Here is a 26,742-nt window from a genome sequence, read left to right as displayed (position 1 = left end):
CCCCTGGTAGTGCCCACATAACATATGTAAGCAGAGTCAGGATGAGCTCTACCCTGACATCTGGTGGTGAATTATGGGGAGTGTGGAAAGGAATTTCAGGTATTTGCATTGGCACACCCATCCCACCTAGTATAGACCACGGCAGCCTGGGATGGTTATTTTGACAGCTCTGGGATCCCCAATTTCTTTGTTATTCGGGCAGGAGGAATAAAGTGTTGTCACCCTGATTATGTGAATGAGGAACTATGAGATTGCTTTATGACAGAGAGTTGCACCATCAATTAAGTAGCACTCACTAGACAAGGGACATGGGTGCCAAAACCCAGTGACTTGAGAGAGGTTGGGGACTGGTTTGTGTACTTGATGGTATGGGCCCCTTTTGAGGGCCTGGAACACCAATTGCACAGCCTCCTCTCTCCACTGTTGAAGAGCAGAGCTAATTTTGATTCCATTAGGAGTCCATCTAGAAGCTGCTGAGCTGAATTCAGTTTGGGCCAATGGTGCACCAGCACCGGGGCTCCCCTACTACAAGCTGAAATCACTAAAAGAGCTAAAATCACTAAAAGAGCTAAGCTTGCTGAGCTGAGATCACTGAGTGCTGTGTTAACTAGTGGGGGAGCCTGAAGATCTATCGCTAAGCGGCTGGCAGAGCGGAGCAGTTTGCAACACGTTGGAGCAGCCCACGGAACAGGGAGCGGAGTGGAGCGGTTTGCGGGGACGGCTGGAGCAGCACAGCTGGTGGAGTGGAGCTGGTCGTGGTGAAGGCTGCAGCAGAACTCCACGGAGAGGCGGAGCAGTCAGCCCCGGCCCATGTAAGGTGCCCCTTAACACCCTGTGTGTGCCCCCCCATTTCCACCCAGGCTGGGGGGGTAAAACTCTGCAGATAAACTTTTGAACTCTGGGGTGGCACTGACCAGAGACAGAGACTTTTGGGTTGTTGGACTTTGGGGTGATTGGACTTAAGACCCTAAGGGGAAAAGGACATTGCCAAAACTTACTTGGTGGATCTTTTGCTCATGGTTTACATTATGAATCCTGTGTGTGGTGTTTCCCCAATATGATGCCACATTGTTTCCCTCCTTTATTAAAAGGATTTTGCTACACTCAGACTCTGTGCTTGCGAGAGAGGAAGTATTGTCTCCTAGAGGCGCCATGGGGGTGCTATGTAATTGTCCCAGGTCACTGGGTGGGGGCTTGAGCCGGTTTTGCATTAGCGTTATTGAAACGGAACCCCTGGATACTGAACCCAGCCCTGGTTGCTGCCAACTCAGAGGGGCAGAAAAGTTACACATGGAAGAGCAAACTGCTTGATTTGAATGCAGGGCAGGGATATGAGCCATAACTTGGGGAAAGAGGATTAGGACAAGGAGCCTGGAGAGAACACACAACTGGGACTAGAAGCTGGCAGGGAGAGAAAGGGAAACTAGGACTGGGATAGTGGGGAAGACTGGGACTGCCTGGGCAACAGGGTGGGGGAGCTTGGAAAATCAATAGATACCCAGATTTTAAAGCAAGTAGTGGCCATTAGTCATCTAGTCTACCCTCGGAGGAGACTGGTACTGAGAACCAGTGGGGCAGAAGGAAAGAGGTGAGGGGGGAGAGACAGATCTAACAATGAATCAGAGTGGGAAGATCCATGATTTTTACATCTCACCATTCCTTTGCTGTCACCAAATATCTATGAAACTGTGACACTCTGTACCTCCGAGCAGCACCCTGAAATCCCCATATTCACCACTGTCATATAATTAGGATATGTTTTGTACAAAGTATACCTTGTGAGGTATCATTTTAAAACTCTTGATCTGTTGAATATTAATATCCTGTGCTATCATTGTATGTGAAGTTATGAAGTTTGCTATGTGTGTCACTGAAATATATTGTGATGTTGGGAACACCCACAACCAGCCTTTCACATACAACAATGGAGTAGCCAGACAGCACTGATGGCCATTAAAGGTAATCAATACTCCCAAGGGCCATCCCAGAGACTCCTCAGAGGGAGCATGTATACAATGGAGACTGCTTGACCAATGGGGACTGCATGATCCCCTCGTCACAGCAAAATATCTTTCCAGCAAGAACATATAAAAGAGGGGAAGTGACATCATCACTTAGCCTATTCCCCCTACCCCCACTCAACACCTGGAAGAAACGTCTGGAGGACAAAAACTTTGAACTGAGGGAGGGTGGTCCTGGGCTGGAATGCATTTCCAGTCTGTGTATTGAGAATCTGTGACCTGTTTGTACCATCTTTCAGGGTGAGTCACAGCTTGATTTAAATCCTGTTTAGTTTGTAGAACTTAGGCTGCAAACTTATTTTTATTTCTTAGGTAACCAACTTTGATCTCTATGCTTGCTACTTTTAATCACTTAAAATCTGTCTCTCTCTAATTAATAAATCTGTTTTCTATTTTATGTAAAACAGCATGTTTTGGTTGAAGTGCTTGGGAAATCTCAGCTGAGCTTACAAAGGTTATTGTGCGTCATCTCTACATTGAGGGAGGGGCAAACTGAGTAATATACTTACACTGGCCAGGCTTGTGACCAGTGCAGGATGGTACAGTTCTGGGGTGCAAGGCTGGGGGAAATTGGCCAGAGCCAATTGGTTCATGAGTGGCTGCGAGATCATTCATGTAACTCAGTTAGGGACATGTTTTATGCTGGATGGGACTGATTCCTCTGATTCAATATGGTGGTGAGGATACTCAAAACTCCTTATCAGAGCCCTGGCAAAAAGACAATTAAAAGTGCCAGGCAAGGAACTTACCACAGTCTTCACAGCCAAAACCATACATGCTGTTATTCTGCATCAAAGTGACAAAGAGAAAATAAATTAAGACTTATTGTGTGATCCAGAATAAAAGAGGTTAAAATATCCTAATCCGAGCTATCAGCTACCACTCCCAGAAAGATTCCAAACCCTCTTTGGTTATAGGAATTCAACATCCAATCAAGGAAGAAATCATTCCATGTGATTTGTGTGACCATGACAATTAACCAACCGTTTGGATTTCAGTACCATTTTATGGATATTTATAGTGAACTGCTTACAATCAATCCACAGAGGGAAACCCCTACAAGCAATTTTGAACAAGTGCATTTGAGGAAATCATGGCCTTCTCAAAGAAGTTCCAGAAGCAGAAAAAGGAGCTACATTCAGTGTAAATAACTGTCTACAAATTACGCATTCAGTTCTTATCTTAATCATTTTTTAAATAAGCCACTCTATTCTCCGCAGAAAGAGAGAGATGAAAAGGTACAGTTCAGAAGGTAATCCCTTATAAAGGCTATGCACCATTATTGTAGTCCCTGCTAGTATTATTTTTGAGTGCCAACAGCGTGTTAGGTACTTCACAGAAACAAGGCAGGTCATGTTCCCTGTCTTAAGAGCTTGCAGTCTAAATTTAGATAGGACACAGGTAGGAAGGTCATAACTATACAAGTGAGGGAGGAAAGAGATGTCAACGATTTCTTTAATGAATTCTTAATAGTGTGTGTTAAAGCATTGTCCTAGTGAAAGCACGCCCATATAAAATGATCACATCTTTCTTTGTGGTTCAACTTTTCAAAATCAGGGGGAGGAGGAGAATTGCTGAATCTTGAAACCGAGAAGGCAATACTATTCCATGGTTGGGCAGCAGCTTTTCATTTCACATCACTATCCTGTTCATGGAGGAAAAACAAGCAAAATCCTTTAAATACCCCTCTCATACTTCTGCAAGGCATGAAATAGCACCAGAGATGAGATGGAACGACACAGAGTGAGATAAACATTGTAAACATCCTCTGTGTTGGTTTTAGCTGAAGATTTTCCTCAGGGTGATGGAAAACTTTTAATGGAAAATAAATGAGGCTGTTCATAAGAACTTAATAGAGCTTAAATCTTAACTCAGTGTTTTAACATTCTGAGAAATAGCAGCTCTATCATCTAAACATTACCGTCTGTCACAAAAATCAGGAGAAATAATTGAATGCGTTATTTCCATCTCATTTATTTTTTTCCTTCAGAGACAATTTGCTCTGGTTATTCACTACCTCATCTTAGTTCGTTTTGCAATGCTCCATTGAAAACAAAAGGTCTATTTTTTTATCATAATTGGGTTGTAAAGGACATGGCTGAGTTCCTATATACATGATGGTACTTGCTTCTTGTACACACAGGTACATTACAGGTATGCTACGAGAGATGTAGGTAATTCAAAATACCAGTTCAATCTCTGAGAACTCATGCAGTGCTGGTGAGATGGGGATTCATCTGGTCACTGAATGGGATGTGGGACTCTTTACGTACTTGAAGGAAAGCAGCTTTGCTGGATCAGGGCCAGAGTATTCAGCAACACGTTGCAGGATTGAGTCCACACATCTGCGTAACGCTACTGTTTTCAGATTAACCTCTGTTACTCCTGTTCAAGTACACTGAGGTTAATGGGGTTGGTACGGGCGTAATTGATGGCATAATATGAAAACAAAGAGATTACACAGATGAAACAGATGGACTGCATCATTCATCCTGCAGAACATCCCCGACAAGCCTGACCCTTTTTCCCCTGGCACCTACAGCCTGTCTTTGTCTCAGTCTCTCCATCCCAACCCCCACTCCATGTCGCAGTCCCACCCCATCACCTGTGGTGTTTAGATGTTGCTTGTAATTATTAGAAGTGGGAGCACTGACTGTTGGGAGTCTGAAAGGACAGGAAACAGAAAGGTGGGGGAGGAGTTGAGGAGGCAGAGTGAGAGTTACAGAGGGTGCAGCAGCAGCTTGGTAAAGAGGTTTCCACTTTAAAAATAAAGTCCTGTTGAAGTTTGTTAGTACCTTGCCCGGTTGATACAACATCACCCTTGACTCCTCATCCCATTCCCACCCAGCCTCTTGTCCCAATCTACCCTTTCACCACCGTTCCAAGACCATCTCCTCACCATGCTGCATTCAAGGGTTCCAGCATTCCAACAAAATTTGCTGTCAATATAAAACCTCAAATGCAACCTCGTACTCTCCAATATCAAACACATCAGCTCATCTGGTTGTCACACATTCCATGCATTTGGGAAGTTATTTACAAAGTCCTATTTCCCTGAATACAGTAGGAATGAAACAGGAGAAAACAGTTTTTTACTCACAAGTCCCAAGCCTCCTTCAGCCAGCACTGAGCCCAAAAGTTCTTTCTATACTTTTTCTCAGGGTCACATTCTCACAGTGCTTCTCCAAGCTGTGTCCTGGACTTTTTGCTCCTTCTGACATCTTTCTCTTCTTTTTTCTCTCTCACACACCCACCCACACCCGGCAAAAACTCCTGTGAATCACAGCCAAAGAAAAGGTTCAGATGAAACCATGCAAACTGCAATCACTGAGGGCTAAATTCTACCACTGTTACCAGTGTTGATTAGTCTCCTATTCCGGGACTAATCCTACTGAAATCAGGGAGACTACTTGCTGAATAAGGTACTGTTCAACATGAGTAAGGACTCATCTACACTTATGGTGATATGTAAGGTACCTGTAGCTACACGCCACAGTGAAAAGCAGGCTGTGTTCACACTGTGATGTACAGCTACACAGGGCAGTGAAAGGCTCTGACAGGGGGAAGCCACAAAGGAAAGGTTCCAGCAGCTCCCTGCAGCAGGGGAAGGCTCCAGCAGCAAGAAGCTGCCGGACCCTTTCTGCACTGTTTCCCTCCCTGGTGGACCCTTTCACTGCAGCGAGGAAAGGCTCTGGCAGCAGGACACTACACTGATTCAAGATGGCTCCTCTGGAATTCATTGCTCAGCTACTCAAGGCTGAGCAGCCAGTGGCTGCTAAACACAGCATCCTCGCTTACACAAATCAGCCCAATCACACATCCAGAGGAAAGTGAAAATACCACACACAGTTCAGACCCATGCTCCTCACAACTGGACACCACCAGTGAGGAGCATGAGGTACACCTGAGCCACGCCTATAAGGATCCGCTCCATCCCATCACTGCATTTTCCCAAAAACTAAATCAAATCATGGACCACATTTTGTTTCAAATCAACTAGACCTTAAATACTTTTAAAAAAAGACAAACAGGATTAAAACATCACACAACTGCATGTGTTAATACTCTACTGCATTTTGACCTTGATCTACAGACTTTAAAATAACTATAATGAAGTCCATTGGGGAATGATTTTTCTATGCTCCAAAATTGCCATGACTTTAGTATAAGAATTAGTGTCTTGCCTTTATATGCACTCTTCAGGAAATTATTAGAAACAAACACAAGTGAAACAACCGTCAGTAATGGCTTAATACCAATAATCGGGCATTCTATTGTTAGTAATTCAAAACCATAATCCTGTCTTCTACTTATATTTGACAGAACGGGAAATAGTAAAAAAATTGTGTTGAATTATAAAACTATTGAAAAGGTTTCCATGCCAACCATGAGAGTTTAGAACATTCAGTTCACTTCTCTTTTAAAATAACCATTCTGTATACTCAGTAAAGGCTTAGCGATAGTGGATCTCCCCTTTTCAAACCATTTCTGACTGCTAGAAAACTGGTTCACTCCCCACATTGAAAAAAACCTACAGGAGCAGACCAGAAAAGCAGAAAACTGAAGTGGCTCTTGGCTCAAATGTGGTTCCACTGGACCCTTTCTCTCTGGCAGCATGATTCCTGCAGGAGCCATTGACTAGTTCTTATGTTCTTAACTGGCAATCACCCCCTGCCCCCCAGCTCTAGTCTCTTCTCATAGACTCATACTTTAAGACCAGGACCATCATGATCACCATGACCTCCTGCGCATCTCAGGCCACATCCACTCCTCCAATAGGCCCACAGCCTCTGGCTGAGTTCCTGAAGTCTTCTAATCTTGATTTTAAAACATCAAGTTACACACAATCTACCATTTACTCTAGTTCAAACCAGCAGATGACCCATGCTCCATGCTGCAGAAGGTGGCAAAACCTGCTCCTGGGTCTCTGACAATCTGACCTGGGGGGAAATTCCTTCGTGACCCCAAATATGGCAACCAGTTGGACCCTGAGGATGTGGATGATACCCACCAGACAGACAGACAGACATCCGGGAAAGAACTCTCTGTAGTAACTCTGAACCCTCCCACCTCCAGCCATTGGAGATTTTTGCTAAGAGTAGCTGCCAATAGGCCATACACCATGGTGTGCAACCGCATCACACCATCAAACTCAGTCTTGAAATAGGTTAGGTGTTTTGCCCCCATTACTCCCCTTGGAAGAGGATCTAGAACTTCACTCCTCTGAAGGGAGAGTGGATAGTGAAGGTTCAGAGGCACCACTTCTCACTAGACCTGGTCAGAACATCTGTGGTAAAATAAAGTTTTTCTGTTTCGTAGAAGCTGAAAGTTTTTGGAGACATCAGTATCAACAGAGTTTTCATCAGCACAGGGAGCAACAGAGCCTCTCTTGCACTGTATTTCCCAGTGATTAGGGCCCTGGGATGTGGGAGACCTAGATTCAAGTCCCTGCTCTTCCTGATTCAGAGTGATCTGGGATGAAAAATTCTGATTTGAAGTAGGCAGAGCATGGTCTTGAACCTTGGTGTCCCACATGCCCCAGTGAGTGCCCTGACCACCATGTCACATACACACCCTGCTGCTTCCTGAATCAAAAAGCTCAGGTGTTGGTTAAAAGATGGACACTTTGCTGGCTTGCAGCCACAATACATAAGGTGTGGGGATGGAGGCGAGCTGAGTAACTTAACAGAGGAGGAGAGGGGGAAAGGCTCTTAGGAGAGCTATTTTTGCTTTGTTGTTTCAGCTGCAGGTTTTAAAATCCAATGTGGACTGTCATGAGCTAGATGATGAGGCCTGGGCAGATTACTACTGGGATGTTTGATGAGAGGAGTGAGTTTTGAAGAAGGAGGCACAGGAGGGGGGAAACTGCCTAAGACATCATGGAGAAGGTCATGGAATTGTGCACTCAAGGAGAGAAGGGGGTATCTAGGTACACAAAGATAGAGCGTAAGATGAGCAAGAGGATACAGTAGGAGACAAAGGCAGAGATGGTGGCAGGAATTAGCAAAAGGCTTGATATTGAAGATGAGGTATTTATGAAGGAGGCTGAAAGCCTCAAGGGGAGAAGAGATATGATCAGAGTCATTGGAGCTCTCCTTAAGTGTATGATGCAGGTGTTTGTTTTCCCTTTGTAAGGACTCAGAAAGGTCTCCAGCATACACCTATTTGCAGACTTTTAACATAGTTAAACTCAAACCTCTTTCCAGTAACACTGCAGCCACAGACACAAGTAGGAGTGGAAGTCTCCTATGATAGCCGAGCAGTTCCTAAACAAGTCCATCCATGATTCCTTCCAGTGAAATAGGCGATCAGGGCATGATCACTTTCTCCCAAGAGCTCAAGCAGTTACAATGGGGGCTTAAACTGTTAATACTGCACCTCCCTTCCCCAAGAATGAGTTTTCCCCAAGATTTCTCATTCCTAATGATGTTGGCCCAGGTCCTCTCAACTCAAAGATATCCTGCACTTCCAGGGAGTGGCTGGCTGGCACTGCAGGTTGGTCTATTATCTGTTTTGTTATCCCTGGCCTCCATTTACTGGCTCCAGGACTTACCCTCAAATCCTCATATCACCACAAGACTGGGCTTCATGTGTCAGATTATTTAATTAAATTCTATATGTAAGAGGGAATCAAGATTCTAAAACCAATTTCAGCTCCTCTGAATATAGAATTAGGAACTCCTGCAAGTATCTAATGAGTATTAATTAGAGATTGCAATGCACTTTGAAGATATAACAAAGTGCTAAAGAGAGGCTAAATCTTATCTCAGATACAATACACACAAATTAACAACATTCATTACTTTTATTATTTCCCTTTAACATTAACAGTAAAAACCCAAAGGGCACATTTGAAATCACTACCACAGGCAAGTAAGCAGGTGGTGATCAAGGATAGATTTTAACTGTAGTTAAAAATGAGATCTCTATTAACACATATGTTAAACCTTTGTGTTTAATCTGTCCCAGTTTGTATTCAGCTCAGACACTTAGGTTTCCTTTCCCCGACCTGAAGAAGAGCTCTGTGAAGCTTGAAAGTTGGTCCAGTAAAAGATATTACCTCACCTATCTTGTTTATCTCCAGTAATAGTCAGAGTAGATATGGTCCTGAGCCAAAACCCTAGATCCAAACCTCCTCCCTTCCTCCAACTATGCGAGATATGGAACTCAATCCAAATGTTATGGCTTAAGACCATTCCAACATTTTTTGGTTTGCTAGCAATTCCAGAAAGACAGAAGCTAGCTAGGTTTGGGTCAAATGAAATATGTTTTATTTTGATTGAGCATTTTTAATATTATTTTAACATTAAAAGAAACTTTAAAGTCAAAAGTTGTTTTAAATCAAAGGAACCAAAACATTTCATTTTAAAAGTGTTGAAGCAAAATGTTTTGATGGGGGGGAGGGGAAATCTGGGGCTTTTTCCCAAAAAATGAACAATTTGGAAAAAATGTGAATTCACAAAATGTTCCCAATGGCACTCAATCTGCATTTTTTGCTGGAAAAAAAGTTTTGGTCAAAAAATTTCACCCAACTCTAAGTAAAGCTGAAGAGGGCCTGGTAAGGCCAAAGAGGAGGAACAAAATCTAACCTTTACCTCAATTGCCTAGCCCATTGCTGACCCTCGTTGTCCAAGCACACACCTGTAGATGACTTGCTAATGAGTGGCTTTTGTAAAGTTTAAAAAGAAGAACTTACCGGTAATGATTTATTTGTAAGTTAGACAATTTCAGTTTGCCATTGGTAGTTCTCATTCAGCACTTTCCTGCAGATCACTAGCATGCAACTAATGGACCAATGTTTAGACTCAGGGCATGTCTACACTTGCCATTTAAAGTGGAAAAAGTCCCTTTTTTGCACAAAAACCGTGAGAGCGTCTACACTTGTCAATGACTTTTTGCGGTGAAACTCAGAACTTTGAAACTCCCCTTTCTGTTTTCTTGGCAAGTCCTCACTTATCATCTGACCAGGGGACCAAGATGCCCAACAATCACCGCACCCCACTTACCACAAGACCCGTCGTCAAAATGGAGAGAGCTGCACTGTGGGATAGCTGCTCTCAGTAAGCTGCTCTCATTGGCGATGGAAGTGCTGCAAATGTAAAAACACTCTCATGCCTGTGGAAGTAAGTGAGTTCACAAACCCAGTGAAAGAAAAGCGTTGTTCACTATCACCTCTGAAACAGACAGCCCAAAAACTCTGCAAGTGTAGACATAGCCATACAATATCAAAACTCAGAGTTTGATAGACCAAATCCCTGGAGATCTAGCAAAAGTTCAAAGTCTTGACTTTGAAAGGGCCTCTAATCATTTCTAATCCTAAGAACAGCAGTGACTTTTTCTAGCACACAGTCCTTCAAAACAAAGACCAGACACGTATGGTAGATTGAAAAAAAAAGAAAGAAAAATAGTGTACTAAGAAAATAACGGTCTTCTCTAATGCAGACTTTTGATATATGCCAAGAGGGGATCCAGGATCCCCATAAACAAAATTATGTTCCTCAAAAGGAAAATTATGAAAGCATTTGTACGCCCATCCAAATTCAGGATTAGCACCCAAAACATATTCTGGAATGTCCAGGAAACAATCATCTATCGGAAAAGGCAGAAATTTTCTGGATTAGGATCCATTTTAGACACAAACTGTGCAGGATTGAGAAACAAGATATTTGCCCCCTTACAGATGTAAGACACTTAAACAAAAAATTGCAGATTACCTCAAGATTATTTATGTTTTTTGATTAAAAAGAAAAGAATAGTTATGCAACTGATAGCTGCAATTATACAAATATTTTACCTAATTATTATAGTTCCAGATATGCAGCTTTGCTCTCACAAGGAGTGACTGTGCTAGGATTTAAATAAAACAAATGAAAAAGTGGAAGAGGATTAAAGATATGGCCATTGCTTATTCCTTCTTTTCTCCTATTCTCCAAGGAAAGTATGGACTGCAGAGTATACATAGGGCCACATTTTCAAACTCAGAAACACAAAATTGAACTCTTGTTTTACAGACAAACACCCATTCACACTAAGTGGCCATGCACGTGTGCAGATACCCAAAGTGTGTGTGCAGACTGGGTCTCTGCAAATATAAGTTTGGTGCCCAAATAGGTCTCCAGTTATGCAAGCCTAACTGAAAAATCTGATCCACTCTGTATTATTGCCAAACCCAAGCATTCAAAACTCAGTCAGTCCCTAGCAAATGATATTTTGCTAATATATATTATTTGTATTGCAGAAGCACCTAGGAGCAGCAGTCCTTGACCAGTACCCCACTGTGCTAGTCATTGTACAGACACAGAATAAAAAGATGGCCCCTGTCCCAAAGAGATCACAATCATGTTCTTTGTCGCCTTTAGGGTGCTCTTAGATCACATTTTCAAGCTTTTCTCCACAACCATGAGGACTATAAATGTACCTCTTTTTAAAATGAAAACTGAGATTGTCACCTAATCGTCTGTCTCTGGGAACTGGGGATTTAAGAAAAAAAACAAATATGGCAAGACTCATGATGAAACATGTTGCCAGCTCTTGCATTATGTCAAATATAACAAAAGTACTAATAAGTACTGTCGTTTGTATTTGTGGAGGGCTTGACTAGCCCCTGGGTTACAGCTGTTTTATTTAACTCATATGGCCTGGGCCAAAGCCCCCTGAAATCAACGGGAGTCTTTCCTGACTTCAGTGGACTTTGATTTTAACACTTCACTATGGGCCCAATGCAATCAATAAAAATTATTCAAACTCCAATGAAATTATGCACCAGTTGCAGGGTTATTGACTTTCCTAAATACAGCTCTCAAATAAACATGAAAATAAATCTTTAGTGGGGGGCTGGAGTGAAAATTTCTACTTGAATTCAATTCCCTTTCTGTCCAGATAAAGATATGTCCGTGTTTTAATTTGGGGTGTAACATGTCTTGTACCGGTTTATACTTAACCCCTGAAAGATATATTTGGAGGACACAATTTTAGAGTAACAATTCAAAGTGAAATGAAGTGCAGTAACATTCCTTCCAATTAGTTACAGCGCCCCAGAGAGTGGTGTTGCAATGGGTTAGCAGGGGCTCAGAAGACACTTAGTACAAAATTTCAAGGGTGCTCCTAAATGCTCCTGCTTAGGCGTCTACACCATTACCTTTCTACTCTTGCATTACCCTTGCCAGTATTTTCTTTATCTATGATGTATAAGATTAACTATGAATGAGTTGTGAATTTTTCTGATCTTGGCACATGGGAAGGTCCACATCTCATCCTATATATGATCTCATTATTGTAGTTTATGCAGGGATTAATTGACAAGTATCGTTGAAGTAATAAGACAGACATGGTACATTTATCTATCTGTCATGCTTCACTGTACAGACTATGGGCCCTGACCCTGCAAAGCTTTACTGACACAGCTAGCCCTCGCTCCCAAGAACAGGTCTATGGACTTCAGTGGGACCACTCAGGTGGTTAAGAGCTTGCATGACTGGACCTTTCAGTGGGATCATTTAACTGTAGCGTCAGTGAGCTTGCGGATCGGATTTGGGGATAAAGCATGGTAAATAGCTACAACTTCTGTTGCATGCTAAGGAACATCTGAAATTTTGTACTAAGTGTTTTCTGAGCCTCTGAGTTTACTTTAAAAAAAAACTTTAAATGCTGCATATTTTCTAATGAATCTTGGTTTGGGGTTGGACGGGACTTACAAAATTAGGATGTCTGGCCATCACCCCTCCCATCCTCCAGCTTCTCTTAGATTGTGCTTTACTTTTAGGCACTTGATTCCATAAAGCAGTTAATAGACTTCTCTGAGGAGAATGTGCATGTATAAACATGGTAACAGGGTCAGATGCAGCAATGACTTTTATAAACAATTTTCTTATTTCAAGCCAGTTCAGCTGATTGACTTGACTCATTGTATATTAACTTTTCATGTCCCTATTTACATTTGACAAGAAATGTATTCCTCCTATGAACATTATTGGGTGTATGAGAACTGATAAGAAACTCAAAATGAATCCCTCAGGATTCAGTTTGAGCTCTATTACATCAGTACAGGATACAACTATATTTTACTACTTTTTTTAAGAGGTTCTTTTTTCTGATTTTCTCAGTATTAACCTCCTCCTCCTGGCCACCAAGAAACTTTTTTCCCATTAGAAATGAAGTTTCTACTTTGAATGGCATCTCAGCACACATTCCCTATATGCCCACCACTCTTCTATTGGCTTGTGCAGCAGATGGTGGTCTGTATTTACTTGCTTAGTCATTACTGAGCAAATTGCTCAACAATAGAGTGGAAATTTTTTGTGCAAAACCTTTTTTCGTCAAAATTGCAGGTTTGGGTCAGCCAAAAGAGTAAACAAATTCATATTGATTTCAGTTAATTGTTTTGGTTCGGAAAAAAAAAATCAAACGTTCCAGAAGAAAATGTTCCACTGTTTCAAAAAGAAGTTGCATTTTGGAATTTCCATCCATTTCATTTAAAAACAGTTAAAATGTTTTTAAAACCCTTGAAATTGAAACATTTATTTTTGTGTCAATAAAAACATTTCATTCAACCCAAAGAGCTTTTATCGGCATTTCAATTTGCCAAAAATTTTAAAACATTTTCATTCATGTTAACCTGGAATAAATATATTTTTTGGACATGCACCAAAACTAAATGTTCAGTCATTCATACAGCCCTACTCAGCAAATACTTGCTCAAAACCTACCTGAGTGACTGCTGGTTATTTTGACTTTGTTCATTATGGCACCAATGACTCATTCGGGACAGCAACGTTACTTAAAAATAATTAAAACAGTTTTCACAAGTTTTTGACAAGTGACTTTGGGTTCATGGATATTCCACATCTTGAAAATATATATTTTTTTAATAAAGTTGTCTGGCAGTGCAGGTGAGAAATATAAGGACTGGAAACCCAGAGGGGAATGGGGAGGAAGCAAAAGGCACATGAAGGGTGGCTTAGGATACAAGAAATGGGATTAGGCATTGGCTCCTAAACTTTACTGGTTCATGTCCCACCTTCTTAAAAAATTGTTGTGAAGTGAATGGATTGAACATCAAGCTCACAGATCCAGTTTGGGAACCCCTGGATTAGAGGTTACACTTTATATTAAAGTTCTATTTCTAAAGAGTTTATAAGAGGATAATAAATGATTAACAGACATTTTAATAAATAGTAAAACTATGGTGATAGATAGTTACAGAACCCAACAGGTTTTATGTAACAGTGGCTTATAAGAACTTCTACTGATGCATTTATAACCATCTATAACACACTACACAAAACTTTCAAAAGCGCTTAAGTGACTTGGGAACCTACATCACATTTTCCCAACTGTCAATGAGACAGCATCCTAAATCACTTAGTCTGAAAATTCTGTATCATGCTTATAACATCCATTATTCATGTATTAATCCTTTATAAGCTATTTATAACTGTACTTTTCATATAATGTGACCAGATAGATACTGAGGGAAGTTGATTTTGTAACCATATATTAAAATAATGTTTGATCCAGCAAACTTCAATTAACTCCAAGCATATGTGCAGCACATAGAAGTAAATCGGAATACTCACAGTGCATGAAGTTCAGCAGAGTCATGTTTTCAGGATCAGAGCCTATTATCAATCCTGGGTTTCTGGTGGCCATGAACAAAGTGCTCAGGCTTTGCTTTTGTAATGTATGATGTCACTAGATTCTCTGGAATTAAAGCCTTACATGAGGCATGTATAGGTAAAGGATGTTGGTTTTATACTGTAAACCACATGCATCATTTTCTCTTATGCAAAGTACTCCATTTAGGAAGGAACAATCAGTTGCACACATACAAAATAGGAAATGACTGCCTAGGAAGGAGTATTACAGAAAGGGATCTGGAGGTCATAGTGGACCACAAGCTAAATATGAGTCAACAGTGTAACACTTGCAAAAAAAAGTGAACATCATTCTGGGATGCATTAGCAGGTGTGTTGTAAGCAAGACACAAGAAGTAATTCTTCCGCTCTACTCCACACTGATTTAGGCCTCAACTGAAGTATTGTGTCCAGTTCTGGGAACCATATTTCAGGAAAAATGTGGACAAATTGGAGAAAGTCCAGAGAAGAGCAACAAAAATGATTAAAGATCTAGAAAACATGACCTATGAGGGAAGATTGAAAAAACTGGTTTTGTTTAGTCTGGAGAAGAGAAGACTGAGAGGGGACATGATAATAGTTTTCAAGTACATAAAAGGTTGTTACAAGGTTGGGAGGGGGAAGAAAAATTGTTCTTTTTAACCTCTGAGGATAGGAGACGCAGCAATGGGCTTAAATTGCAGCAAGGGAGATTTAGGTTGGACAATAGGAAAAACTTCCTAACTCTCAGGGTGGTTAAGCATTGGAATAAATTGCCTAGGGAGGTTGAGGAATTTCCATCACTGGAGATTTTTTAAGAGCAGGTTAGACAAGCACCTGTCAGGAATGGTTTAGATAATACTTAGTCCTGCCATGAGTGCAGGGGACTGGACTAGATGACCTCTTGAGGTCCCTTCCAGTCCTAGGATTCTAAAATTCTATGTTTCTTGTAATAATTTTGCAACAAGTTGTCGTCCCGAAACCCAAGCATAAAACAGGTTGTCTTAGACTTACATTTTAAACAGAAAAATTGAGCAGCTATTTTCAGAGATGAATCCTGGGCCAGATTCTGATCTCACAGCACTGTGATGGAGTTACTCCAAAGTTAATGTGTACAACTGATACAAGATCAGGAAGAGGAACTTTTCCCTCTGGTGTAAAAGTTCACTTTCAAACTGCAGTTCAGGCTGAGTTTTTACAGTATGCACAAGAGACTTAAAAAACAAAAACGCTAGTCTTCCCCAGTTCATACTGTTGTTCACATTTATAATTTATACTATGCTGGCTGAAAGAGGCAGCCAGAACACATTAAAATTTTATTACTTCTTCTCCAAGTGGGACAAGACTTTTCATGACAGGATTTGTATCATTTAGCTTTGGGTCCTCTCTATATTTAATCTTTCATGCTAGGTTAAATATTGCTTTTTTCCCCTCTATAGAGAACTCTGAAGAATAGACAACAGCTTTTTGGCAATGCTGTTGTGGTGAAATACTCTGACCAAGTATTAAGCAATAGCTACACTTCATGCTCCTGCCTCTGTGTTTATTTTAACACTGGTAGTCTATACTGCAATTAAACAGTCCTGCAGCCCAAGCCAGCTGGCACAGGCCAGCTGCGGGTTTTTAATTGCAGTGTAGACATACCCATAGTAAGAGAGAGTCCCAGAACTTGCCATCTAAATAGAAACAGCAGGCAAAGGGTGGAAGGGGAAACCAATCCAACTTTTACACACACGACTAGTTCCATTGAAGATAACAGGACTGGTCACATGTGTAAATGTTCACAGCACCTTGCCACAATTCAGTATCGTCATGAGAGATGCCTGTTCAATGAGGTTTTTAGGGATAATCTTCCTGCCTACAAAATTCTTGCAGCTTGTCCTTTTCTTTTGTCTGACTGAGAAATACAAAAATTACATAATTCTAATACAGTCTATTAAGTAGTACAATCTCCCCGGAGACAATTTAGGAAATTCTATGGAAAAATCAATTAAAACTGTATCACAATACATGTTGCTTCATGCAGAGAAATTCTGTATTATGGTAATACCTAGAGTCTTCAGCTGAGATCCCAGTATGCTAGGCATTGTACAAAACATGTAAGAGACGGTCCCTTCCCTGAAGAGTTTGTCGTCAACACAGACAAGAGGGGTGAGGGAACAGAATCGGAAACAGGCACAGATAGGCGAAGTCACTTGATCAAAGTCATGCAGCAGGTCACTGGAACCCAGGTCTCCAGACTCCCAGTCCAGTGCCATTAGAACACACAATCTCCCAAGAATGGTTGTGCACAGAATCTCACATGCAGTATCTGATCTTTCTTCCACTGAAGTCAACGGGGCCAGTATCAGTCCAAAACTACATTTTTCACAAGTCATCACAAACTCTGTATCATAGCAGTTCCCACATATTAGCTATTTATAAGACAATTCAAACTTGTCTGTAATGCTAGCAGCTGTTTCCTTTGGAGTTAAGAGAAAATCAGCTATATTTATATTGGTCTTAGATTTGATAAAAACTTGTTTTAAGAAACCTAAGTATTGGGCCCAATTTGAGTTGACAATAAAACTAAAACCCACAAAGCTCAGAGTATATTTTCTGGCCTACTAACTCAACTAGATGCCCACTGCAAGGATGAAATCTGAAAAAGGATGAAAAGGATACAAAAATTTCTGTATCATTGAATGCCTCAGTGTATACTGAATTAGCCATTTCATGCCAGGGCTGGTATCACGGATGTCTCTGAGCAGGAACAATTGAAAGTCATTAACCTGAATAGCTTTCCATTCAAATGGGAGCACCTTTGAGCAATGGGACCGCTGCAGCCTACAAGAAAACCAATTCCACCCAGGTTGCCTGCCAGAAGCTGAAGCAGTGGAAAATTCCTAGCAAAAAAAAGAAACAACCCATTGAAACAAGTCCATGTGTATACATACAAGCCCTCCAAACTGACACTTAACAGTCTCTGGGACATCTCTCTGAGCTGGGAAACATTTTGACTGCTGGATCCAAACAAGCTGAGGGGAGCTTGTTGCAGGAATCAGAGGGGGCTTCATGATCAGGAACAGAAGACTGAGCCAGAGAAGTGAGATCCAGAAGAGAGGACCTGGGACCCCTGAGGGCACTGACCAAAACCCATAGAATGTTCAAGAATGGTGAGGACTCTGAGGAAGGGAATTGCATACTGGCATTTCTGATTTTTCCTATATCTGTGTGTCTCCTGTGCTTTGTCTATGAGTAATGAATTATTGATTTAGAAATTCCTCTGCATAGTGTGTGTCTTACTTCAACTGTCACGTTCCCGGAAGGGTTAAAATATAACAGTGGTTCCCAACTGGGGTTTGTGAACCCCTGGGGGTTCGTGAAATGTTACAGGGGGTTCTCAGGAAAAAATTCCCGAATGGCAGACAGAGCTGTCCCTAGGGACCCCGGGCAGCACGGGGCCAGCAGCACGGAGCCCCAGGACTTCCAAGAGCTAAGCAGATCAAAGCAAGCATATCTATCACACTGAGGAGATTTAAACTTCAAGACTCATTATAAGAAATGGAAAGGGAGGTGAATATTTTTTGCTGTTTTTTAAATTAAATAGGCAGCTAGTATTGTTTTTAAAATTATGATGAAGAACAAGTTTAAGCTTTGTTGTAACGTGTGCTGTTTGCCTGGACTGCTCAAGACCTGAATGCTTGTGTAGGAGGAACTCTTTTGAGTTGGCTTTTTAAATACCTTCATGCTGTTTCACATCTAATACTCCTTGATGAAATATAGGAGCCTTGTCTTATAACAGGCTTATTCAAAGTGATACAAGCTACAAAAGTGAGATCTTGGAAGAGTGTTGCCGTTTTCATAATGTAATAAAAATACTGTAATGATAAACAGTGTGTAATAAGCATGTCATAAAAACAAATGGTATATTTCCAAGATCACTGCTTTTATAATTTATACTCAGGTAAAGGAGAAAATCCCTGGATGTATTCCTTTTTTAAGAGGGGGTTCGCGAGACTTGACGTGCTAGTGAAAGGGGTTCGCAGGCTGTTAAAATTTGGGAATCACTGAAATATAAATCAGAGTACCCATGGGGGTGGAGCTCTGGTGACGGTGTATTGGAGGGTCACACTAGTCCTGGAGCCCATTCCTTAGAAGTGACACCAGACACGGTCTGTGCCCAGAAGGTATGTCTGAGAGGCCAGAGGCTGGAGCCTACCCAGAACCAGGGGAGTGTAGAAACACACAGATCCAGCACACGGGTCCAAACACAGCTGTCGGGTGAGCAGCCACAAGGGGGAGCTCAGCCAAGACTGATAATTTTCTTGCAATTTTTTATTTTGTTTCTTTTTCCCTCTAATTCACTAACTGTTTTTCAGCTTCTTAAAGTGGTTCATGAATCATTCAGACTCAGTAGAAATGCATAATAATGAGCCCATTTACATTGTGTTCAGTATGCAACTAATTACCTGAAAATGACTGCCTGGTATTGCATCAAGGATTGTCTCATTAGCATTCAGTGCTGCTGTTATAGCAGAAAGGAGGAAAGAAAACAAGAGGCAAAAGGAGTAGAGAGCAGAAAACCAATTTAACTGTGCTTTAAATAATAAAAAATATAATAATAATAATAGGAGATATACCTATCTCCTACAACTGGAAGGGACCTTGAAAGGTCATTGAGTCCAGCCCCCTGCCTTCACTAGCAGGACCAATTTTTGCCCCTGATCCCTAAGTGGCCCCCTCAAGGATTGAATTCACATCCCTGGGTTTAGCAGGCCAATGCTCAAACCATTGAGCTATCCCTCCCCCCTTTGGGCTGCTCATCAACCCTTTCCCCCAAATACACCAAATGGTATGTATGATACCATGTCTTGAGGCATGATAGAGGTTACAGAATGAATGGTGTAGAGAAAGTAAGTCCAATGCTGCTATTTACCCTCTCTCAAATTACGAGAGCAAGAGGATATGTAATGAAAATTAAGGGCACCAAATTTAAATCCTACATAAGGAGATATGCACTGGAGATAACTTGTGAGATTCACTACCATAAGCTACCACTGAAACCAAGAATTTGGTTTATGCAGCAGAGGAAAGCTACCTATTAAGCACTCTCTTGCAAACTCCACTCAAATTCCAAATACAGTAATAATATAGTGTTTTACCACAGAAACTGCAGGACATTGCTATTTCTTTATTTGTATTGCAGTAGTGCTTAGAAGCCTCCATTAGGGATTGGGTCCCACTGTGTTAGGGACTGTACATGCATAAAATGAAAAGATGGCCCCTGCCCAAAAGAGTTAATTCTGCTTTACAGAGTAATTGAATAAAAAAGTTGCTCAGTGGAACATTTGAAACTAAGGTTTATAGAATAAATTGACCAACCACCATGATTTCATTTTTACAGTGGATTATTTGCAGCAACATAAAATCCTTGAAACTATGAAGTGAACTGGTATAAAAAAATTATGACTATGTATAGGATGGAATTTTCAAAAGTGAGCACAAGGCCCATCATCAGTCACAGGACATTTGCTCCCCTTGTCACTTAGATGCTTTTGAAAATCCTAACTTATAATCATAAGAAAGCAAGCTGGCAACTATAGTGCTATGATCACTGCACCATCCAGGAAATTTTGTACTGATGTCTATGGGTTTTGCAATCTTTCTGAATCAATCTACTGCAAATGAGCTAAGTTAAGGCTGATTAACTGGGAACAAAAAAAATGCTGTTTGGAATCTTCATAAAAAAGCATTTAACTGGACTAACACTAATATATGCTGTTGTGTATAGAATTAAGCAGGAAAGAATAAATGCCTTTCTTACTGTGCATTCTCAATAAGTCCTTTGGCAGAAGGTTTCTCTGCCACAAGGACGATACAAACTAGCTCATATCTTCATTGAAGTCCTTGACGTTCACAACAAACACAGCCCTATTAAGAGAAGCAATTCAGTTTAATATGCAAAATCATGTGGCTCTCAAAACCAGCCTTCCAGGAAGAATGCAGTTTGTTCAGAGTATATGTTTGCATTGTACCTGAAACAGATAATCTGAAATATTCCAATGTATTGTGATATGACCCAGATAACAATGCTATCTTTAATTAGTCCTTAAGTATAGAGTTTAAAACCATGTGTGTATATATATAATTTTTATAACTAAGAAACTTTAAACACACTGTGACACGAAAGTATGCAGCATATTTTTAGTTGTAGCAGATTATTGCCCCAGTTCTGGACAGTACTTAGATTGTTGCTTAACTTTCAGCACACCAGTAATAAATTTCTGTATGTCTTCCTAGGTATGTCTATGGCATTCATCACCACCATATTTGAGTGCTTTAAAATTATTAATTAATCTTATTCTCACAATACCCATGTTAGGTATTATCCCCATTTTACAGATTGGAACTGACCATTGAGATATTAAAGGTAAAATTTTCACAAGTACCTAAATCTCATTTTCAAAAGTGATTTAGGCATTTAAGAGCTTAAGTCTCATTGAAAGTCAATAGGACTTAGGCTACTAATTCACATGGGGTAACATTTTCAAAAACACCAACTGACTTACCCAAGGCTAGACAGGAAGTCTATGAGCAAGTTTAAGATTTGAACCCCAATTTCCTGGTTAAGCCCAGTGATTAATCCTGCCTCCCATTGACAACACTCCCATTGGCTTCATGTGCTGAAAATTAAGCACCTGCTGAAGTTCTCTGCAGAACTGGGATCTAACCAAAGTCCAGGAAGGGAGCTGGTTCCCCTACAATCATAAAAATATAGTGGTCCCTCATTTCACTGCTACCTTTTGCTATTTTCCCATTTCAGTTCTGTGCCAATTTCCTGCTTGGTAGCGCTTAGAAACATTTCTCCAGCTTAGAGATAAGAATTCATCCTTTCTGAACTACCGAACCATAAAAGTGAAAAATGGTAAAGGCCTCCTAAATCATCCAGTACACATCCCCATATATGCAGGATTGTTCCTTCCAGTAGAATCACTGGTGTTATGTCTAGTCTCATTTTCAATGCCACAATCGCTTCTCTAGGACTGCTTTAATTAGTAAGAAGGAGAATGTAGCCCATATTGTGGCTATTATCACAGAGAACAGTTGTTTGGAGGAGAACATGTTATCTTTATGTTACAGTGCATCATTTTTTGATAGCATAGCTCTATTTTGGGGAGGTCTAGTCTATTTATCACTGATAAATGATGGATTGATTTATGAAAGCATATGCTAGTTCACCATCTATTATTTAAAACTCTTCCTTCACTAATATTTAAAGCTTGGATGAAAATTGTTATAGAAGTGTTAAATATAAATGTACAATAACAGTAAGTAAAGATAGATCAGAAAGTTTTCATTTTAGGCAGCACTCAATACATAGGTTATAAAGAAAAATGTTTATAATATAAATTTGAAGAGACCTTGACTGCCAATCTTAAAATGAGACACCCAAGTAGAATTTTCACTAAAGCATCAGAGCTTCTCTTATGTGTTGAGCTGCAGTTCTTTCTCAGTAGGAATTTTGCTAATGTATTTTAATATTCAATAGATTCTCTTTATGGAACATATGGTTACCAGACATACAGAATAGCAAATATTTAATTGTAAGACACAGAGCCTGGTGATGTGGCTAGCGGCTGTAAAAGAAGCTGCTCATTAAAACAGTAAAATATTTTGTCACAGATACCATATCCAGGGACTTTTTTCATGAAGCCATCTTTTTCCTTCTTATAGGATTACAACTACAGCTGCTTGCATGATGGATCTACGCAGATACCCTCTGGATGAACAAAACTGCACACTAGAAATTGAAAGTTGTAAGTTGTGGGAGGGAGAGGGTTGGCCACACTGCATCTTTGAATTGAAAATAATTTGTTGGTTAAGTAAAGTTTATAGTTGGTCTAGAACAGAATTCAGAGCCCTACTATATTCTTATCAGTCTGGTTTGTGTATAGAAACTATATAAATGCATTAAATGAAATAAATTGCATAAGTGAGCCACATTTAATTCACATTATTTTGCTGATCCAAGACTATCAAATTTCTGTGAAGGTCTCTTGCCTAAAGGAGGGAGTGCTGTGTAATGGTTAGATCAGAGCCCTGAGTCAGAGCTATTGCCTTCTCCGTCACCTGCTCACCATAGTATCTTATCTTGGGAAAGTCACCTCACCTCAATTTATTCATCTAAAAAGTAACACTAATATTAACATTTGCAAAGCACTTTTAGAACCTCCGATGAAAGACACTATAAAAATGAGGTCCTGGATCCTATATCATTAAAGCCCATGGGAGCTTTGCCATTGTCTTCAATGGGCATAGTTTCAAGCTCTGTAAGATTAAATTCTTCTTCCTCGTATCTTAATATTTCTCTACAGATAGGAGAATCACAAAAAACTCTATGGCGAAATTTATGGAATGGTGCTTGTATACTTGCAATGTTATTAAAGTCAAAATGGAATCCATTGGCAACATAGAGCACATTAGCTCAATATATCTGATTAAAAACTTACGAAGCAGAATATCTCAAATAGGACGTTGCAGCAGTTTCTATGAAATAATTCCAGTTGTCACATTATAACTTTTGTAAATTAAGTGTAGCAGTGTGTTAACCTCTTACTGTAACTAGTATTTATTTCTGCTTTTTTGTGAAACTCCCAGGAAGTGTTGTAATACAGTACTGTAACTGGAAACTTCTTTCATAAGCCGCAAAGCTGCACATAATGGTTGGTAGCTCTGCTACTTCAGACTTTGCAGTCCCAGCTCACCATCTTTCTGGCACAAAATGCCGTAATGCTACTTGCTGCTGGGCTCATCTCCTGGTTTGTGATTAAAAAGCCCTGCAGTCAGTACATTTGGAGAACAATTCATCCCTGGACTCTCAATAAAGGGTCACCTTATCTGCAATAACTACTAGCACTGTGAGTTAATATAAATATATAGGATACATAGTAATAGTAATTAAATGAGCTCCCCAGTCCTCTTTGCTAGAGAAGCACTTGAATAATCAAGCCCAGTCATTAGCATTAATGACTAGAGCTGATCAACAAATATAAAATCTTGTTTGTAAAGAGTCTAGGGAATTAGAAACCAGTTTGTAATTTGGTCTGTTCATACTTCATTATTTACTGTTTGAGAGCCTTCATACAACTGTCACGAGCATTCAGTTATGTAGCTGAGATCTGTGTAATCAAGAAACAAAAATATTAGAATCAGGTGATAAAGATTAATTCAAATCTAATCAGGAAACAGACAATACCATGTTACTTAAGCAACCATTGACAAACCTTAACTAAAGAATGTCAAATATTCTACTGAACTCAGAGTTTCAGTGTGTTTATAATATTTGCTAAGCAGTTTCAAATTGACAAAATCTTTAAAAACTGATCTGTTTTGCAAAATTGCTGAATACATTGTTTTCAATCAGTAGGTAGACCAGCTCTACTAAAAATTAAGGGAGTGATTTTCAAAAGGCACAAATTACACTGCAAGACGTAACTCCCTCTGAAAGCCAATGCGTTCAGATACCACAGTGCTGTTTTTTGCCTTTGAAAATCTCCCTCAGAAATGTCTAACATTATAATAGTTTCTCCTTGGTGTACTGTCTCAGATATACTAACCTTTTAGAATAATGGATATAGCGTCTCTAAATAAATTTTAAGAACTCAGAATAATAGGCAGTGCTACAGAAAATACAGCTATATGATCAAAAAAATTTAAAAAAATTATGCCAAAAATTTGGCTCCATAATCCATGTTTTAATTTTGGCAATTAAATAAGAAGCCTGATTTTCAAAAGTGCTGAGCACTCAATTGCTCATATCAACTTCACTGGGAACTGCTGGCCTCCCTCACTTTTCAAAATCAGGGGCTAATAATGTCACTTTTTAAAATCTTAGAACAAAGATTTATCCTTTTCATAATCTTATTCCAGTGTTAAGAAAAATCACTAAACAGTCCCAATGGGATTACATGGGAAGTCAGAGAAGAATTTGATTATTGAATCTGAGGGTTGTTGGGAAATCAAACTTCAAACTGCATTAAGCAAGTTGAAATAGCCTGAGTACCAATGAACTGTGGCATTCACCACCATGTAGAAATCTCACACTACATGATTTATCAAGCCACCCATTCCAGACAACTGGAAAGTGTTTCTTCTCAATTTTACACTCTGTTCTACAGTTGCAAGAATTAATACATTTGGGACAGAGTTCAGGGGCAACATGGAGCATGGAAATCCTCACTGAATAGCCATCACGGCCCACTTTGGGATGACAAGCTCCCGATTGTCATTATCTTTCTTCTTTTGCTACTAAAGCTCCCATTGACTTCAGTGGGAGCAGTAGGGTGACCAGATAGCAAGTGTGAAAAATCGGGACGGGGGTGGGGGGTAATAAGAACCTATATAAGAAAAAGACTCAAAAATCGGGATGGTCCCTATAAAATCGGGACATCTGGTCACCCTAGGGAGCAGAGTTAGCCTAATGCTGACTGCTTTTGAAAATCCCTTAACTTTTTAAGCAGCAAAGAGTCCTGTGGCACCTTATAGACTAACAGACGTATTGGAGCATGAGCTTTCGTGGGTGAATACCCACTTCGTCGGATGCATGCTCCAATACGTCTGTTAGTCTATAAGGTGCCACAGGACTCTTTGCTGCTTTTACAGATCCAAACTAACACCATTACCCATCTGATACTTAACTTTTTAAGTATCTCTCACCCAGCCCCACCATCCTGAGAGTTATCATCATCCCTGATGCTATTGATATATCAGTGTACCCTCCACACGTGTAGGATAGACATGAAAACCAGGTAACTAAATGAAAGAAATGCAGATAGCAATATCCCCACTCAGCGCTAGAATGAACCACTAAGTGTACAGCACTCAGTAGCATGTAATTCAAATAAACTTAATGGTCCAGCTCCTCAGATGATGTAAACTGGCATAGCCCCATTTAAAAATCAGAGGAGCTCACTTAATTTACACCAGCTGATAATCTGCCTTGTGTTCTTTATTCACCCATTTTAGCATGCTCTCTAAGTGTTGGGCCACCACTGGGCACTAGGTCTCAAACCCCCGCCCCCCTTAGACTGACCAAACAGGAGATATAGTAAAAGTCATTTTGGAAACAGGATGAAATATTAAGAGAAGTTTAGGACAACCTGTGCACTGCTATTTACCTGACTGATAATCTAAATTATCCTGCAGCATCCAAAATTAAACAGGAAACTTGCATGACAATTAAAAATGTAAAGAACATGATGAGGGATGCAAGATAAACATGTTTAACGTCTAAATGCTATGTCTTTAGAGAACTATAGTCTCAATTTAGAGGGATTTTTTTTCCCCAGGAGCAACAACTACACTGATCTAAATTCACTCGTAGATGAAACAAGGTTTGGGGGAGTTCACATACTATATATTTATATAACTGCATTTGTATGAGCTAACGATTGCAAACAAAAGCCTTAGACTGCTTTACTAATGGCAGGGTATCAGATCACTATTTCAGATTGGCACTAAAAATAGCATCTGATCCTCACACATGCTATTCACAGATGTTAAATGCCAACAAAGAGAAGGAAATTGAACTTTGAATGATTCATGATTTTTTTTTAACATGCTCATCTAGTCCCATGATCAGGGAAATTAGTGCTGCTGGATAGCTCCTTAAACAACACTGATTTTGCAGAACTCAGCTGACTGCTAAGAGAAGATGGATGTTTTAGACTTATGTTCACAGAAGCATCTCACACTGCATCCTGTCACCTCCACATTGGGTTAGTTTTGTCTTACACCTGGATTAATAATTTACATATTAATTGTGGGTCAGATTGTGACTGGGCGCTGCACGTGGGAGTGCACCAGCGGGGAGGATGCTGGAGCAATCCTTTCCCTCCCTTCCCTATGTGAAATAGCTACAGCTGCAGCTCATGGTTTCCTGAGTACAGACACCCCAAAGGGAGGGAGTAAAGAGACTGGCCATCCCTCATGTCATCTCAGCCCACTGGTCAGCTGAACTAGCTGGGAGCAAAACAGGACAAATGCTTCACCCTCCTAAGGGTTCCCTGTGTGCCCAGGAGTTCTGGGAGGCATTTGGTTCCCCTTCCCCCGGTTCAATGCTTCCTAGT

The 26,742-nt window shown here is 40.3% G+C and overlaps 1 protein-coding gene across 3 annotated transcripts in view; it reads left to right on the top strand.

Annotated features, from left to right (window-relative positions):
* GABRB1 (gamma-aminobutyric acid type A receptor subunit beta1) overlaps positions 1–26,742 on the top strand; it is a 228,708-nt gene that overhangs the window by 171,907 nt on the left and 30,059 nt on the right. For all 3 annotated transcript variants that reach the window (XM_045017371.1, XM_045017369.1, XM_045017370.1), the window contains exon 5: positions 22,349–22,431. In XM_045017371.1, coding sequence (XP_044873306.1) covers positions 22,349–22,431 — 83 coding nt within the window. The remainder of the gene's footprint in view (positions 1–22,348; positions 22,432–26,742) is intronic.

The sequence above is a fragment of the Mauremys mutica genome, chromosome 5, assembly GCF_020497125.1.
Source record: "Mauremys mutica isolate MM-2020 ecotype Southern chromosome 5, ASM2049712v1, whole genome shotgun sequence".
Taxonomy (NCBI): domain Eukaryota; kingdom Metazoa; phylum Chordata; order Testudines; family Geoemydidae; genus Mauremys; species Mauremys mutica.
The sequence above is the reverse complement of the archived record's forward strand: the minus strand, read 5'-3'. Positions and strand labels throughout refer to the sequence as shown.